We start from the raw sequence: 17,156 nt of genomic DNA, 5'->3' as shown, positions 1-17,156 counted from the left end.
CCTGAGGCTAGAACTGGGCATGGTGGCTCACACCTGTAATCTCAGCACTTTGAGAGGCCAAGACTGGCAGATCACTTGAGGTCATGAGTTTGAGACCAGCCTGGGCAACATTGCAAAACCCCATTTCTACTAAACATACAAAAATTAGTCAGGCGTGGTGATACATGCTTGTAATTTCAGCTATTTGGGATGGTGAGGCATGACAATCACTTGAACTCAGGAGGTGGAGGCTGTAGCAAGCCAAGATTGGTCCACTGCACTCTAGAACAATTCTGTCTCAAAAAAAGAAAGAAAGAAGGAAGGGAGGGAAGGAGGGAGGAAGGGAGGGAGGGAGGAAGGAAGGAATCTGAGGCTGGATAATTTATAAAGAAAAGCAATTTAATTGGCTTATGTTCTGCAAGCTGTACAAGAAGCTTGGTTCCAGCATCTACTCAGCTCCTGAGAGGAATCAGGAAGCTTTTACTCATGATAAAAGGCGAAGTGGAGCAGGAACATGATGTGTCAAGAGCAAGAGCAAAAGTGAGTGGGAGGAGGTCCCACACACTTTTAAACAACAGAATCGCATGAACTCAGGGCCAGAACTCACTCATCACCAAGGGGATGGCGCAGAGCCATTTGTGAGGGATCTGTCAGTGATCCAATCAGATCCCACCAGGCTCTACCTCCAACATTGGAGATCACATTTCATCATGAGATTTGAAGGGGACAAGCATCCAAAGCATTTCACAGCCCTATACCACTTTATATTCTTTAAAACATGACTTGAAAAAGCTGAATAATGCTGTGTCATTAGCCATTCTCCAATTATTAGACATTTAGCTTGCATTTAATTTTTCATTGTTATTGATAATTTATGATGAAATTTTTTTCTATGTACATTTTGGTCTTTCTCTCTAATTATTACCTAAAGACCAACTCCTAGTCATTTTACTAGGTCAAGATGGAGTTTTCAAATGTGCTGTTAGGTCATTCATGGTGGCTCATGCCTATAATGCCAGTGCTTTGTGAGGCTGAGACAGGATTGCTTGAGTCCAGGAGCTCAATGCAACACAGCAAGACCTCATCTCAGCAAAATATATATATATTTTAAGATTAGCTGGTCATGGTGGTATATGGTTGTAGTACTAGCTACCCAAAAGGCTGAGGAGGGAGGGTTGCATGACCCCAGGAGGTCAAACCATGATCCCACCACTGTACTCCAACCTGGGCAACAGAGCAAGACACTGTCCAAAAAAAAAAAAATCCATATATGTATATCCTATCAAATATATTTCTAAAGGGACTCTCCTGCTAGGCATCTGGTTTCTATTAGGTGGTTGTGAATTTGCTAACACTGCACTTGAGAAGTAGGGTGAAGATGGAGCTCCCATTGGCAGCCTGGGTTTTCTTTAAGGTTAAGTTACAGAAACCTGGGTCAGCTTTATTCCTACTAATTGCCTCCATATTCCTGGGCATGTTCCCATTAAAGTGCTCTGCCACAGAAAGAGTGCTTAAACGGTGACAGGTTTTGTGGTCAGCATATTTATTTCCTGCCTGAAAAGAGTAGAAGAAAAATAAAGCAGCTGCTGTATCATGTGAATTAGTTTAGCAAAATCTGGTGTTCCAATTGCTTGGTTTTGTGACCCTGGGTGATAAATCTTTTCCTCTGCCTTTTGTGGCATTTCTGGTTGCGTTTGCAAACCCAATTCTTTCTGAACTTTTTCACCCAAACATTTGGTTCAGTTTGTTGCTTAAGGACTTGGAAATAAAAATGTGAGCTCATAGACATTTCCCCCTAATGTATCCTTGCTTTTTGAAATTGGTTTGTTCTTTTCTTTCTTTTCCTCCAGATTGTTTTTTTTTTAAAATCATCATTTTGACAATAGAGCCCGTTATATAGTTTACTATTTACATTCTCTTATAATTTCTCTCTCTCTCTCTCTCTCTCTCTCTTTCTCTCTCTCTCTCTCTCTCTCGCTCTCATTAGCAGTAGTTCAATAACATGTTACTTCATGAGCGTGAACACTCAATGAGAATAGGTTGACTTGACAGACTCAATTTATTTCTTCTAATACCTTAAGGCTTTGCACAATTTTTTTCTAATTAGAGACTTTTATAACATATCTAATATGTTACACTGCAATTATGAACTATACATTATAAGCTTGTTGTTGACTTTTTTATGATAAACATGAACATACAAAAATGCCCCCAAAACCAGATTCTCTTGTTATGCTTCAAGATCTCCATAAAATCTCCCTCCCTCCTTGCCAACACTCTCTGGATAGCTTTTACTGAAGCACATCTTGGCATCATTTCAGCCTGATATTTGAAAGTTATTAGTTAAAACAACCTAATGCAACCCTTTGCTGATTTTCCTAAAATAATGTTGTGAGGGACTTGTTACTTGGTTACATTAGATTACAGTAACACTATCCACACAATTAATCTTTTATCTCTTGAGTTGGAGAAGAAGTGCTTCTAAGCATCTGGTTTGTTTCTTTTTGAAATTATAGCCTGTGTAATTGATTGTCCTGCTTAAATGTGAATTCTAGAATCTGAAAGTGTAAGTTGCATTCTGCCTCAAATAAATATACATACTCCAATGATACCCATTTCATGAACTGTCCATCTTGTTACCGCTGGCTCAGTACTGTTTTCCTGTTCTCAGAGTCCCTTTCTCCAGCCTTCTACCTGCTTATTTGTTTTATGTCCATTTACTGTGCTAATTTTTCTTTTGTAAAATGCCACAAATCTGTCTTTATTACAAGAAGGACAAAATAGTGTCTAAAATTAAAATTTATGATTACTTTCCTTAAACAGTCTATTTAAACAGGCTAAAAAAAGAACTGTAATGATCAGACACAGAGTGTAAAAAAATACTTTCAGGTTTTGAGACAAGAAAGATGATACATGTGAACCATTTGAGACTGAGAGTTACATGGGAAATATAGTACACCAATCTCTCATGATTACTGCAAGTTAAAAATGAACAAGTAAACAAACCACAAAACCTATTTCCCTAGGTTATAAAGCCAGGGAAGAAAAAATAAAAATAAAACATAGCTCATTGATTTTTAGGATGATACAAAGTTAAAAAGCAAACAAAGAAAAAGAAACCAGTACCTGGTTAAGAAACAAACATTTGTAAAATGATCTCTTCTTGGTAGAGGGAAATATATTTAATGAACATTTAAAATAGGTATGATTAAAATGGAAACCCAGAAATATTTTATTTTTATTGGAATATTGTATTTTCCTTTTATCTGGAAGATTAGACTGTTGGGAAAGGCTTCAAATTCCTTAAATCTTAAGACTGGAAACATTTGGGAAAAACTAACAAGATTTTTAAATGACCGAGGTGGAAGTAGGGAGAGGAGAATTAAGTTTTACTTCTCTGGGACAACTCAGATTCACCATTAATTAGGCTAAACAAAATATAATGTAACAGGCATGACTCCAGAATAAATGAATTCTATTTCCACCAGTGAAATTTGTGTCTTTCATAATTTAGATGCATCCTTTAAGAAAAAGGAGTCACATGCATTTTTATGATTAGGAAACATCTCTCTCCAGTAGTAACAAATCAAATACTTCACAGCCTGAAAATTCACTTGAAGATCTTGATGTTTATGCATAGATCTTTCATTCCCCTCCATTTTTTAAAAGAAGTACTTAGGAGGAACACAGGTCTTTGTTTTTCAAATATTATTAAATAACAAGTTAGTACCAAGGTGATTTTTTTTTTCCAGCCATATAGCTTTCTGAGTTTTTCCATAGTAGAAAGAGATAGGAAGGCCATGCCTAATCTACTCTACTCCGCTCATCTTCAGGGAAGCCCCCAAGCTCCTCTGGGCTGCCACTTAAGCAGGTGAAAAAGGAATGGAAAAAACAGAGGGCAGAGGTCGGCTCCTGGCCCACTTAAAGTCTTGGGCTAAGCAGAACAGGAAGCTACATACAAATGTGGCTCTACTGAACAATAGTAAAAACTGAATTGTCTTTTCCTCTATGGGAGTTGATGAAATATATTGTTGAGGGTGGAAATAAGCAGAGAGAGGTTAATGGACTTCATTTCATCACTAAACCTTTAGACTATAGGCAATTATCATTATTCTTTCTACAAACATTCATTTGATTTCTACTGTATTCAGGCATTCACAAGTTGCTGTGACAGAGAAATGAGGAAACCAGACATGTTCCTTATCCTCCAGAGGACTTATAGTCTAGTTGGGGAAGCATCTCAGTTGCTTCATCTGTATTAAACGACAGAGACAAGATGGTTGCAAAGGTTCTTGCTAGGCTCCAAATTAATTTGTTTTTTAAAATTAAAAGTAATGCCAGGCATGGTGGCCCATAACTGTAATCCCAGAACGTTCAGAGGCTGAGGTGAGAGGATTGCTTGAGGCTGGATGTTCAAGACCAGCCTGAGCAACATAGTGAGATGTCATCTCTACAAAAAATTTAAAAATTAGCTGGGTGTAGTAGCATATTCCTGTAGTCCCAGCTAGTCAGGAGGCGAGGCAGGAGGATCTCTTGATCCCAGGAGTTGGAGTCTGTTGTGAGCTAGGATCATGCTACTATATTATGGCCTGGGTGAAGAGCAAGACCATGTCTCTAAAATGAAGGTGAAAAAATTAAAAGTACTACAGTGATGATTATTATTAATTTCGACACCTCCTTATGATTGTTCTTTACACCAGTATCCTTTCATTTCACAAATTTGGGGGTCAGGAGGAAGAAGGAGGATGTTTAAAAAAAGATGTAAATGACGAAAGGAGAAAGGCTTAAGGAAAGAAGGTAAAGAGAATAGCACTCAACTATCAGTGGACGCTTACTTGTGATAAGCATTTTGTAAACATGTCATTTCATCGAAGAGACAGAACTTAGCAATTGCCACCCTCTGAAAAGCTCTAGAGGTGGGAGCCATATACTAATCAATTTTGTAAGGCTAGGACCCAGTGAAACATTTAGTACATAGTATGTGTCCTAGACATGTTGGGTGAATTTCAATAAATGAATAAGTAAAATGATAAGTAACATTAAAAAATACTCTTTCCACCATCAGAAAGAGTGAGTTGCCACGTTGTTAGAGCATCAGTTTCTTTCAGCTACTTACACTCATGACAAGTGTGTCTCGGATTTAGGATATTGTCTCACATCTTAGAAACAATGTTTAGAAATTAGTTCAGTCATGGAAGCATGAGAATCAATGCCTCCACACACGACGTACAGAGGAAATATCTTTTGATAGATAAATGATTATGTTTATCCATTCGTATCATTTGAAATTGTATTGTAATTATCCTAATTTCAGAAAGTATGATTCTTCATACATTTGAGTGGACAGATTTTAACACTAAAGTTTTATAATACAATCCACCAAGATGCTACAGAAATCAGCCATGAACTTCACAAATGGTATTTCCTTTCGCTTAAAAAATCTGTGCTGAAGTTTTGAGCAACATAGTGAGACTCTGTCTCTAAAAGTAAAAATTTTTAAAAATTAAACTTTCAGCTCATTTTATTTGAATATTTTCTAAGCCTAATTTTAAATATGAACATATTGCATCAGCATTACTCCCTTGAGGTGGTAGCGGAAATTAGGTGTTTGGTGAATTTGACTAAGAAGTTCTAAAATTAGCCGGGTGTGTTGGCATGCACCTATAGTCCCAGCTACTCAGAAAGCTGAGGTAGGAGGATCTTTTGAGTCCAGGAGTTCAAGGCTGCAGTGAGCTATGATCACACCATTGTATGTCAGCCTGGGCAACAGAGTGAGACTCTGTCTCTAAAAGTAAAAAAACAAAAAAACAAAAAAATTAGAAGTCTTGAGCTCATTTTTCTCAAGTGTTTTCTAAACCTACTTTTAAATATGGAACACACTGCAACAGTGTTACTCTCATGGGATAATGTGGAAACTAGGTGTTTGGTGAATTTCACTAAGCAGCCTGAACAGTTTTATAGACAAACCAAGTGACTTACTGGTAAATTAGAAAAAATAAAATAAAAAAGAAAGCATGCAGGTCTGTAGTTAAGATAAATAAATCAAATCATCCATTTATCACCAAAATGGCAATCAATTTCGTAAATAAAGTTAATAGAAAACAGTAAAACAAATTATAAAAGTGTATTTAAAAATTAACAAACTTGCAATGTGTGTAAAAAGATGCTCATTTTGAAGGACAGGCCTCTCAGCAGAAACATTGTGCTGTCACTCTGTCATGGACACTTCAGCATTCAGAGTGACAGCTAGTCTCACTGTCAACTTTGTTTTCTTTCAACCCAGATAAAGGTTTATTCACTTATCTAGTCTCAAGATGTTTGCTTTAAGTGATAATCAGACTCTACCCTAAAACTGTCCAAACATTGCTGTAATAATTTTCCCATACATTAACTTTAAAATTGTTTATATTAAGGAAGTTTTATAGCCCCACTAAGCTAGTGATAGATGTGGTTATCAAAAATAAATTTTCGCCAGAGGAATTGGGAAAAAGGGAAGTATAAGGCATTCAAATTGGAAAAGCAGATGTAAAATTCAGTATTCACAAATGGCATGATTCTATATATAAGAAATCCCAAACAATTCACAAGAAAGCTGCTAGAGCAAACAAACAAACTCAGAGAAGTTACAGGGTATAAGGATAACATGGGGAGAAATGCCAGATATAGTATGCACCTAAAGTAAAATAAATAATTTTTTTAAAAAAAGAACAGCACTCAAAAATCAGTTGTATTGCTGCATACCAGCAATGAACAATCTGAAAATGAAATCTAGAAGGCACTTCCATTGACAATAGTATCAAAAAGAATAAAATACCTGTGAACAAATTGAACCAGTGAGATGAAAGATTTATGCACTTAAAATTCACAAAACATTCAGAAATTAAGTAAGGCTTGACTAAATGCAATGACAGACTAAGTTCATGGAAAGGAAGACAATATTGTCAAGAAGTTAATACTAACTAAAGCAACTGATATCGTTTGACTCTGTGTCCCTACCCAAATCTCATCTTGAATTCTAGTTTCCATAATCTTCACAGGTAGTGGGAGGGACCTGGTGGGAGGTAGTTTAATCATGGGGGCAGTTACCCTCATGCTGTTCTTGTGATAGTGAGTAAGTTATTGAAAGGTCTGATGGTTTTGTGAGGGGCTTTCCCCCCTTTTGCTCTGCACTTCTCCTTGCTGCTGCTGCTGTGTGAAGAGGGACATGTTTGTTTCCCCTTCTGTCATGACTGTAAGTTACCTGAGGCCTCCCCAACCCTGTGGAACTGTGAGTTAATTAAACCTCTTTCCTTTACAAATTACCCAGGCTCAGGTATTTCTTCATAGCAGCATGAAACAGACTAATATAGCAACCTACAGATTCAAAGCAATCTCTTTCAAAAATTCCAACAACCATTTTTCAAACATGAAAAACCTCTTCTCAAATTTATATATTGCAAGGGTACCAAATAGCCAAAACAATGTTGGAGAACTCAGACTTTCCACTTTCAAAATTTACTACAAAATACACCAAACAAAACAGTCTCAAAAGGCATGAGACTAGACAACTGAATTGAAAATTCAAATATAAACCCATACATGAATTGATGTTTGACAAAGATCAAGTCCATTCAATGGGGGAACGCATAGTCTCTTCAATAGATGATATTGGGAGAACTCGATTTTGACATACAGAAGAGTGCAGATGGACCCCTACTTCTCGCCACATGCAGAAATTAACTCAAAATGGATCAAAAGGCTACATGTAAGAGCTAAAGCCATAATGCATTTAGAAGAAAACAGTGATAAATCTTCATGACTTGGACTTGGAAATTGATTCTTAAATATGACACTAAAAGCACAAGCAACAACAACAAAAAATAAATAAGTAAATGGGACTTTATCAAAATCAAAACCTTTTGTGCATCAAAAGACATTATCAGGAAAGTGAAAAAGATAGGCTACAAAATGGTAGAAAATATTTAAAATTATCTGATAAAAGTTCAATATCTAGAATATGTAAAAATGCATAAAACTTAAGAAAAAGACAACCCAATTTCAAAATGGACAAAGGACTTGAACAGACATTTCTTCAAAGAGATTACACACAGTCAATAAGCACATAAAAAAGATTTTCAGCATCACTAGTCATTAGGGAAATGAAAATCAGGATCACAATTAGATATCAATTCACATCTACTGAGATAGCAATAACAATAATAATAATAAAACTGATAATAACAAGTGTTCATGAGGATGAGGAGAAATAGAAACCCTCACACATTATTGGTGGGAATGTAGAATGGTGCATTGCTATCAAAAACAGTTTGGCAATTCCTCAAAAGTTAAAAAGAATTACTGTGTGTTCCCTCAATTCACTGCCTAGTTACACACCTAGAAGAATCAAAATAGAGACTTAAACAGATATTCATACAGCACTGTTCACCATAGCACTATTTCAATAACCAAAAAATGGAAACTGCCCAAATTTCCATCAACAGGTGAATGAATCAACAAAATGTGACATATACAAACAATGGAATATTATTCAGCAATACAAATGATTAAAATTCTGATAAATGCTACAATATGGATGAATCTTGAAAAAATTATGCTAAGTGAAATAAGCCAAACACAAAAGGTCAAATATTATATGATTCCACTTAGGTGAGGTACCTAGAGCCTCATAAAGACAGAAAGTAGATGTTTACCTGGGATTGTTTGGAGGAGAATGGAATGTTAATGCTTACTGGCCATGGAGTTTCAGTTCAGAGTGATAAAAACATTTTGGAAATAGTAGTAATGGTAGCACAACACTGTGAATGGAATTAATGACATTGAATCGTATACTTCAAATGGTTAAAAATAGCAATTTTTTTGTGATGTATAGATTACCATTCTTTTAAAAATTAAAAATTAATAAAAGTAAAATTACTGAAAATCACTGAATTGTATACTTTAAATTTGGTAATTGTATGCCATGTGATTTGTAGCTCCATAAAGCTGTTAAAAACGTAAAATATTCACCTCAAAGTCATGTTTACTGGATGTAACATAGGTTTGAAAAATTCTTTTTGTTTTTCTTCATTCCATTTGTAATCATTTGAGACTATTATAAAAACTTCCATGCTTTTATCAACACTAAAACGATGTTGTTCCGTTAATAAGTGAATTCCGTTAGAAGTATAAATATGCTCACTAAATTAAAATTGGAAATTGCCATCAGAATTATCTTAGTTCTGGCCTGACATATGTCTCCTGTCACACATTCAGAATGCCACTTTGGACAGTGTCTGCATGTAATGGATCTAAGAGAAACTTAATAATAATTTATGTGAATGCATGATAAGTCAAGGGAGAAAAGCTCATATGATCCATGCAACTTCCTTTCCTCTGCTCAGAATTTCTAAGTCAGTTCCTTGATCTTCATTATTCCTAGAGGTGGTTATGTTCTTTAGAATCTCAATTCTCACAACTCACTTATTCACTGGGTGAGGGAAAAAAGAATATCAACTCCTTAACAGCTACTGGCATATTCACGAAATCAGTAAGTCAAACATTGCATTTTTTTTTTTCGCCTGATGAAAACTCATCATTACACCACTGAGTTTCAGAAATTGCAGAAAACTTTATAATGAAACAAACATTTTATTTCCCTCATGCAAGGATCTACCATTTTAAATCAAATTGCCTGTATATGAATATCAAATTGACGTAATTGATGAAGATGGAAAATCATATTGTCAAACTTGAAATCGTAAATGTATGGAGTGACCCTAGCATTTCCTTCACGGAAGAATCTGTGGATGGTATGTGTGATATTTTACCTTATAAATAAGTAGGAAAGACATTAACATTTAATGTCTCAAATGTTAATGTCTTTTCTATTTATTTATAAGGTAAATAATCCAGGGGTTTTCAGGAATGAGAGTTATAACTTTGACCTGGGAAGAATAGAAGCAATTTGAGACTACTAAAAAACAAAAGTTGAAGTAGGAAGGATTTGCCATTGCTTACCTTCTCATACGCACACTGAAACCCTTTCTTCTTTTCTTACAACTCCACATCCTGACTCTTAAATGTCGTCTTCCTTCTTTGTAGTTACCCAAATCTTGAAGGCCAAACACCTTCAAATGTTCTTTTTTCATTTTAATAGAAAATTATTTCAGACTTAAAACCTTTTCAGAAGATAATTAGCTGCAATAACTGAATTAACAGGGCTGGGAACTGTATAAATTTACCCAGCTTTGACTGCCAACCATGGTCTGGGTCATTTGGTCCCAGCAGTTTAAGGCCAAAATAATTGCTTCATATCAAGATCTTTTGTGTTGCTCCTGCCTCTCACATCCTTGCAACCCATGCCAAGCCGGTCTCTTCAGCTCCTGGTTGCATGCTCAGCCTTTGACCATCTGTCCTGTCTAGCCCTGTGCTTTGGGTTTCCTCCTGCTTCCTGATTTCATGCCTGATTTCAGCCTCTATTAATTTTTCTGAGCTCTTAGTGTCAATGGATGTCTTACCTTTACTTAGTTCCTAATTTCTATTCTGTTTTGATCATCCCTACTTCCATGTCCAAATTTTCCTGCTTTGTTATTTTGATATATTTCAAAACTGCATTTCACTCCTTACCCAGCATCAACTCCAAGATCATCCCTGGCTCAGCTCATGCACTAACCATACTATGTACTGAGATTACTACTATGAGAATTCAACATAGACTAGTCTTGAACAAAGTAAAGGCAAAGAGTCAAACACAAACTTACTCAAATTAATCAGAGCAACTAAAAAGCATTCAGTTGGTGGTTACAGAATTAACATATTTGTTGACTCAGTTCAGACTTTTTTCAATAATAACCCACAAAATGGATGCATGTGGCCCTTTTCATCAATAAGCAAAATGCAGCCTTCATGAAGACGAAATATTTAATCTATTGTATATTTAAGCCAATTTCTTAAAAACCGTGGAGTTCGGGAAGCTTAAAAGACACTGAATCCATAGGAAAAATGTATTAGCAGCCAAATATAATTAGCCAGATTAGACTGTTAGGCTCACTAATGCTGCAGTTTCTTCAAAAAGGACCATGTGGTTTGGTAGATGACAACAAGCAGTTATACCTCTGGCAGTTTCTTTTCAGAAATCAAATCAGTAAGAGACACCTTTTTACTATATTTTATTTTGGGACTTAGATGTGTATTACTGACAAACATTAATTTTCACTATAGGCTGATTAGACAAAAATACATTATGTACCTTATACATATATTTTACGTTGTATTATACAATTATCATACATTATATATTTGTTACTTTCGTTATTAAGCCCTTAAAACAGTCATCCTGGAATTGATCTTCCATTCTTGTGTGTGTGTATGTGTGTGTGTGTGTGTGTGTGTGTGTGTGTGTGTGTGTACACATGCATGTATATGATCCCTTCATGTGTATGTGTGTGTCTGTACTTATTTAGGTTTTGGTTTTTTTGTTGTTGTTGTTCCTATGATGGACACTTTTTCTTCATCAGTTGTCACCAAGTAGTCCGGGGCTGCATGTCTTCTGATAACTGTGTTAATTCTTAAGTGAAACATAAAAACAAAATAATCATATAGAGTCTAGTTAATGATAGTGAATTATGCACATCTAGTCCAATATGTGATATTACCATGGACTTGCTGTTTGATATTCATGAAAGGAAACACTACCATAAAGAATTTTTCAAAATGCTTATATCTAAGCTTGCTGATTAAAATGTTAAAGACTATGACTCATGTGCTACAGATCTTTATGCCAGATACTGTCATGGAAAACAGTCTTCAGGATGTAGTGGTTTGGCACTTTGCATTGTCAAGGACTTCAAGATGGCCTTTCTTTATCACTAGTACAGCTTTATATGACATTGTTCTTTCTAATGTTGGATGCTTTGCACTGAGTAATATTTTCAGAAATCAAAGATTAAGACTAACTTTTGCCATTTCTTTTATTTGCCTGGGTTTATTTGGATATAAATACTCAGAGTTCAAATTACATTTGCTTTCATGAATGTGGTCACCTTGGTGTCCTGCAAAAAAATAAATAAATAAATAAAAAACAAACAGACTTTACTTATGGTAATACATTAATGAAAATAAGTGTGCTAGCTAGACAACATGCCTCTCAAAAATGTCTAACCAACAACCTGAAAAGGTACGATGGTAAATTTCAATACTTTTTTTTTTTTTCTTGATGGCCCTATGTGCTTGAAGGAAAACAGAGGGAAGTGGTAACGGTGCCTTTGTCAATCCCATTTACGGGAACTGGAGTGACCCAGAGAAAACAGAGGTAAGTGTCAAGGGTGAACTGTATCACTTCCCACAAATGTACAAACGCACACACATACACACACACAAATGAACCAGTGTTGTTTGAACATGTTTCTACATCATAAATACATGTTTTAGTGGAGTTATTTCAGTTGGGGGTAGAAAGGGGTTTCGGTCTCTAGAAATGTCCTGTGAGAATTTTCCATTTCAGGACAGTTTCAATCTGCTTGTAAAATCATTTCACTGTTCAGTGGCATTGCGGTCACTGTTTACATTCAAAAAGAACTGACAAATCTGGAAAATATCAGGTTAACCCACAGAGTATTAGTCAGCTACTTACAGTAACTGTTCATTGAATGTCTTTCATATTTTATTTTCAAAAACAGAAGAAAGGATAACATTCTATGTTCTGTTTAAATTTAGAGTACTGGGGCCTGTCAGGGGTTGGAGTCTAGGGGAGGGACAGCATTGGGAGAAATACTTTATGTAGGTGATGGGTTGATGGATGCAGCAAAACACCATGGCACATGTAGACCTATGTAACGAACTTGCACTTTCTACACATGTACCCCAGAACTTAAAGTATAAAAAAAATTAGGGTGAGTAGTGAGAGCCATTACCTAATAACTTAGAAAAATGTGAATGTATTACATCTTCTTTGGCCCTTTTTGGGCCTACTCATTATTTGTATAAGTGAGTAGTGAGGGCCATTACCTGATAACTTAGAAGAGAAAAAGGAAATTACCTGATAACTTAGAAGAAAAAAAGGAAATAAGAATGTATTAAATCTTCCTTGGCCATTTTTGGGGCTACCCCTTATTTGTATTAGCAAAGAGAAAATGGCAAGGAAAACCTTTCTTGTTCCTTTATTTTTTATTTTTATTTTTTTTTTTAGTTTTTAAGTTACTTTTAGGTATAGTTGACAAATAAAACTTTTATATGTTTAAGGTATACATTAAGTTTTAATATAGGTATACATTGTGAAGTGATTACTACAACCAAACTAATTAATATATCACCTCACATAGTTAACTCTCTCTCTCTCTCTCTCTCTCTCTCTGTGTGTGTGTGTGTGTGTGTGTGTGTGTGTGTGTGTGTGTGTGTGTGTTGAAAACATTTAGGATCTCTCCTAGCAAATTTCAAGTATATCACACAGTATTATTAGCTATAGTCACATGCTATACATTAGATCTCCAGAATTTATTCATCCTGCACAAAGACTTTGTACTCTTTGATGAACATCTCATTCCTTTCTTTCTTTTTCATACCTTAAGTAGGCATTATGAGAATCCATCTGGATATAATAAGTTAGTTATGACACACCACTTCTGGAGTATAAAAGTTTTATTACATCTAATTTTAGAGGTATATCAAATTTACTCCTTATAAAGTGAGTATTATAGAAAGCTACAGTTTTAATTATTCTCTTTTCTTATGAAAATAAGTCATAGTTCTTTATCCTGTTCTTGGTTATGAAAATGAGTAACAAGGTTATTGGCTTAGGTGGTTTCTAGTAGTTTAAGAGCCTCTAGTGCTGTGGTTGAAGCCTAAGAAAACACTTGGCTTTTTTATTTTTGTGTTTTAATCAATGATATGATACATACTTTTAGTATTGTTCTGGTAGGAATGAAGACAGAAAGTAAATTATTTCCTAAAGCACAGAGAAAATGAATTTAGATGATTAGACAAGTAAATCAAAACAGAGTAAAAATGAAAAGGTAGCCCTAATTAATGGTTGAAAAAATACATACATATTTAAAAAACAAATATGTATGATATAATATATATTTTCATTTTTACTAGAGAAAGAAAATTTATCATTTATTTATTTTTAAGATGGAGTTTCATTCTTGTTGCCCAGGCTGGAATGCAGTGGTGTGACCTTGACTCACTGCAACCTCCACCCACTGGGCTCAAGTGATTCTCCTGCCTCAGTTTCCTGAGTAGCTGGGATTAGCTACTCCTGAGTAGCTAATGCTATTCCTGAGTAGCATGGTGCACGCCACCATGCCCGGCTAGTTTTTGTATTTTTAGTAGAGATAGGGTTTTACCTTGTTGACCAAGCTGATCTCAAACTCCTAATCTTAGGTGATCCGCCTACCTCGGCCTCCCAAAGTGCTGGGATTACAGGCATGAGCCACTGTGCCTGGCCAGAACATTTAATACTTTTTATCCTCAGCTTAGTTTAACTTTTGCTATCTGAAAGATACACTTGAGATAAGGAATTAAAGTGAAGTCTTTTTTAAATTTTGTATTTTTTATATTAATTCCTTACAAACTTGTAGTAACTGAAAAGTGGCTCAGTAGGTGTTACACATTCTTTACTTTCTACTGAAATGGATTCTGTTGCATTCAGATTCATACTTCTCAGCAAGCAGAGGAAGGGGTCTCCATCAAAGACCCACCTTTCAATGTATTTTTGATATGGTTTCCACTATGTATGAGTATGGTGGCCTAATGGATGACTTTAGAGTACCTTGGAAGTGATTTATGTTTATTTTCTATTTTGATGAAAGAAAAAATCCTTTTTCATTTTCTGTTTTCCTTTCATTATGAATGTCTAAAGAAGAAATCCTGGCATATCTCCAGTACTTTGTTACTATTTTGACTTCTGTTGTTTCAGAAACAAATGACTTTGTGTTAATTAAACTAGGTCTACTTTCCCTGTCATTAGAAAGATAGACTTCTCTAAGTCTATCTCTTAAACTCTATTTATTTATTTATTTATTTATTTATTTTAGACAGAGTCTCTCTCTGTTGCCTGTCTGGAGTACAGTAGCATCATCTTGGCTCACTACAACCTCTACCTCCCAGGTTCAAGCGATTCTCCTGCCTCAGTTTCCTGAGTAGCTGGGACTACAGGCACGTGCCACCACATCCAGCTAATTTTTGTATTTTTAATAGAAACGGGGTTTCACCATGTTGTCCAGGAAAGTCTCGATCTCTTCACCTTGGGACCCGCCTGCATTGGCCTCGCAAATGGCTAGGATTACAGGTGTGAGCCACTGCGCCTGGCCTTAAACTCTATTTTTAAAACTCTTGGAGAAAATTCACATTCTGATACAGAAATTGAGAGAGTATTCATGGCAATGTTCATTGGCAATTGATGCCAACATTCATAGCAATATTCATTGTAAGCAACTGCCACGTACCCATCAGCCAGCTTCAAAGATTATCAACCCAAATTCATTATTGTTTCATCTCTCCTGCTTCCATTTCCTCACCCTCAAGAAGGTTTTCAAGCAAATCCCAGATACCATTTGATTTCAACTGTAAAGACTTCAGTTTTGTTTTTAAAGGATAAGGACTTTTAAAAATATAGCGGCGGGATCATACCTAAACATTTAACAATAAAGTTTCAATGACATCTGATTTTCAGTGTTCAACCTACCCCAACCACCCTCATAAATAAGTAAAAGGTTTTATATTGGGGTTTCGTTGCTGTAGCTATATTTTTAAAATCAGAAATTTTAGAAGGTATATGCATCCAAATGGGTAGATAGGTGTCTTAAATCTCTTTTCATCTCTAGTTTCCATTCTCTGTCTCTTATTTTTCTTGCACATTATTTGTTGAAGAAACCACGATTCTTGTCCAATAGAATTTCACACATTTTAGATTTTCCTGTAAACTATAATTACATAGTTTAAACCATAATTATGTAGTTTACAGAAAACTTAAATGAAATGGCATTTAAATGTACATAAAATGGCTCTATATATTTAGAGCCATTGGGTTTGCTTTATTTTATCTAACCTAACTATATTCAGTACAGAAAGCTTAGTGAAGCCAGCAAAAGAAGTAGTCAAAATATTGGTCATTGTACTTCCCTACCCCTCCAGAGCTGAGGTAGTGGTGTCTAATTCCAGAGGACCCCAGGATACATGGAATCTACGCTTGTGTCAGAAAATCAAGCATTGCAAGCTGTAGGTTCTAGAGGAAGAATCAGGGATGTTCTAGTTATTATTCCAGTGAAAATTCATTAGGACCTTTGCTACATTCTGCATGTTCCTTAAAGAGATTTCTTATTTTAATGGCTAAAATTCTACCCTTTCAAATATGATTTTCTTCTTCAGAATTCTGTCTATTCCTTCTCAAATCCATTATATGACAGAACATCAGGAGGCCTGGAGACCATGGCAAATCATCTCAAACAGCAACATTGAGAGCAAGTCTGATCCAACATGTGTAGTTTCCAAAAAATTGCAGTCTCCCCAGTCTGATGGAAACTCATCTTCTACAATGGTAGAAAGAGAAAGGATTCAAAATCCCAGTGTAATTATAACACTTTTGAATAAAATTCCTTACAGAATATAAAGAATGTTTATATGGAATCAGAATCAGTACCTTATCTGCATTGAACATCTGAATATTTTAATAAAATTTCAACTTAAGCTAGTTCCTTGTTTTTCTTTGATTTTTTTTTAAATGATGAATCAATTCTTTTCAGATTCTGAATATAAAGAAGTTTTAAAATGTTCTTTCTTTGCTCAATAGCTTAGAAACACAGGTGAACTGACTTGGTATACACATAGGCAGAAATGGACAAACCACAGAAACCCAAGGCAACATAATCATGAGTTGTTTCAGCACTTTGTAAAAAAAAAATGTGATAAATTATCCTCCTATTCTTGTGTGTTTTCAAATAATTTATACTTTTCTATACACATAAAAATAATGCTAAACCTATGAGTTAAGAAGATTGTAGCTACAAGAAACTGAAAACTCTTCAGGCGAATGTCTTGAATCATGTGGCAATCCTTACCCCACAACAAGGAATGTAGGAGATGGAGCCCCTCTAAGGATGGTTGTTGTAAAACTTCCATGACCTCAGTGAACACCTTGTTAGAAGACTTTCACTTCCCAGCCTGTGCTCTCAGTCCAGTTCCCCTACAGGTTAGATGAGGTC

At 35.4% G+C, this 17,156-nt stretch overlaps 1 protein-coding gene across 1 annotated transcript in view; it reads left to right on the top strand.

Moving 5' to 3' along the window:
• The window catches only part of MALRD1 (MAM and LDL receptor class A domain containing 1), a 594,555-nt gene extending 577,910 nt beyond the window's left edge, over window positions 1–16,645 (top strand). Inside the window, exons 39-40 of the mRNA XM_039478847.2 lie at window positions 12,193–12,268; window positions 16,324–16,645. Of these exons, the coding sequence (XP_039334781.2) occupies window positions 12,193–12,268; window positions 16,324–16,413 (166 nt within the window). The 3' untranslated portion in view covers window positions 16,414–16,645. The remainder of the gene's footprint in view (window positions 1–12,192; window positions 12,269–16,323) is intronic.
• Window positions 16,646–17,156: the final 511 nt, after the last annotated feature.

This window comes from Saimiri boliviensis, chromosome 8 (assembly GCF_048565385.1).
Source record: "Saimiri boliviensis isolate mSaiBol1 chromosome 8, mSaiBol1.pri, whole genome shotgun sequence".
In the NCBI taxonomy this organism is placed as follows: domain Eukaryota; kingdom Metazoa; phylum Chordata; class Mammalia; order Primates; family Cebidae; genus Saimiri; species Saimiri boliviensis.
The sequence above is the reverse complement of the archived record's forward strand: the minus strand, read 5'-3'. Positions and strand labels throughout refer to the sequence as shown.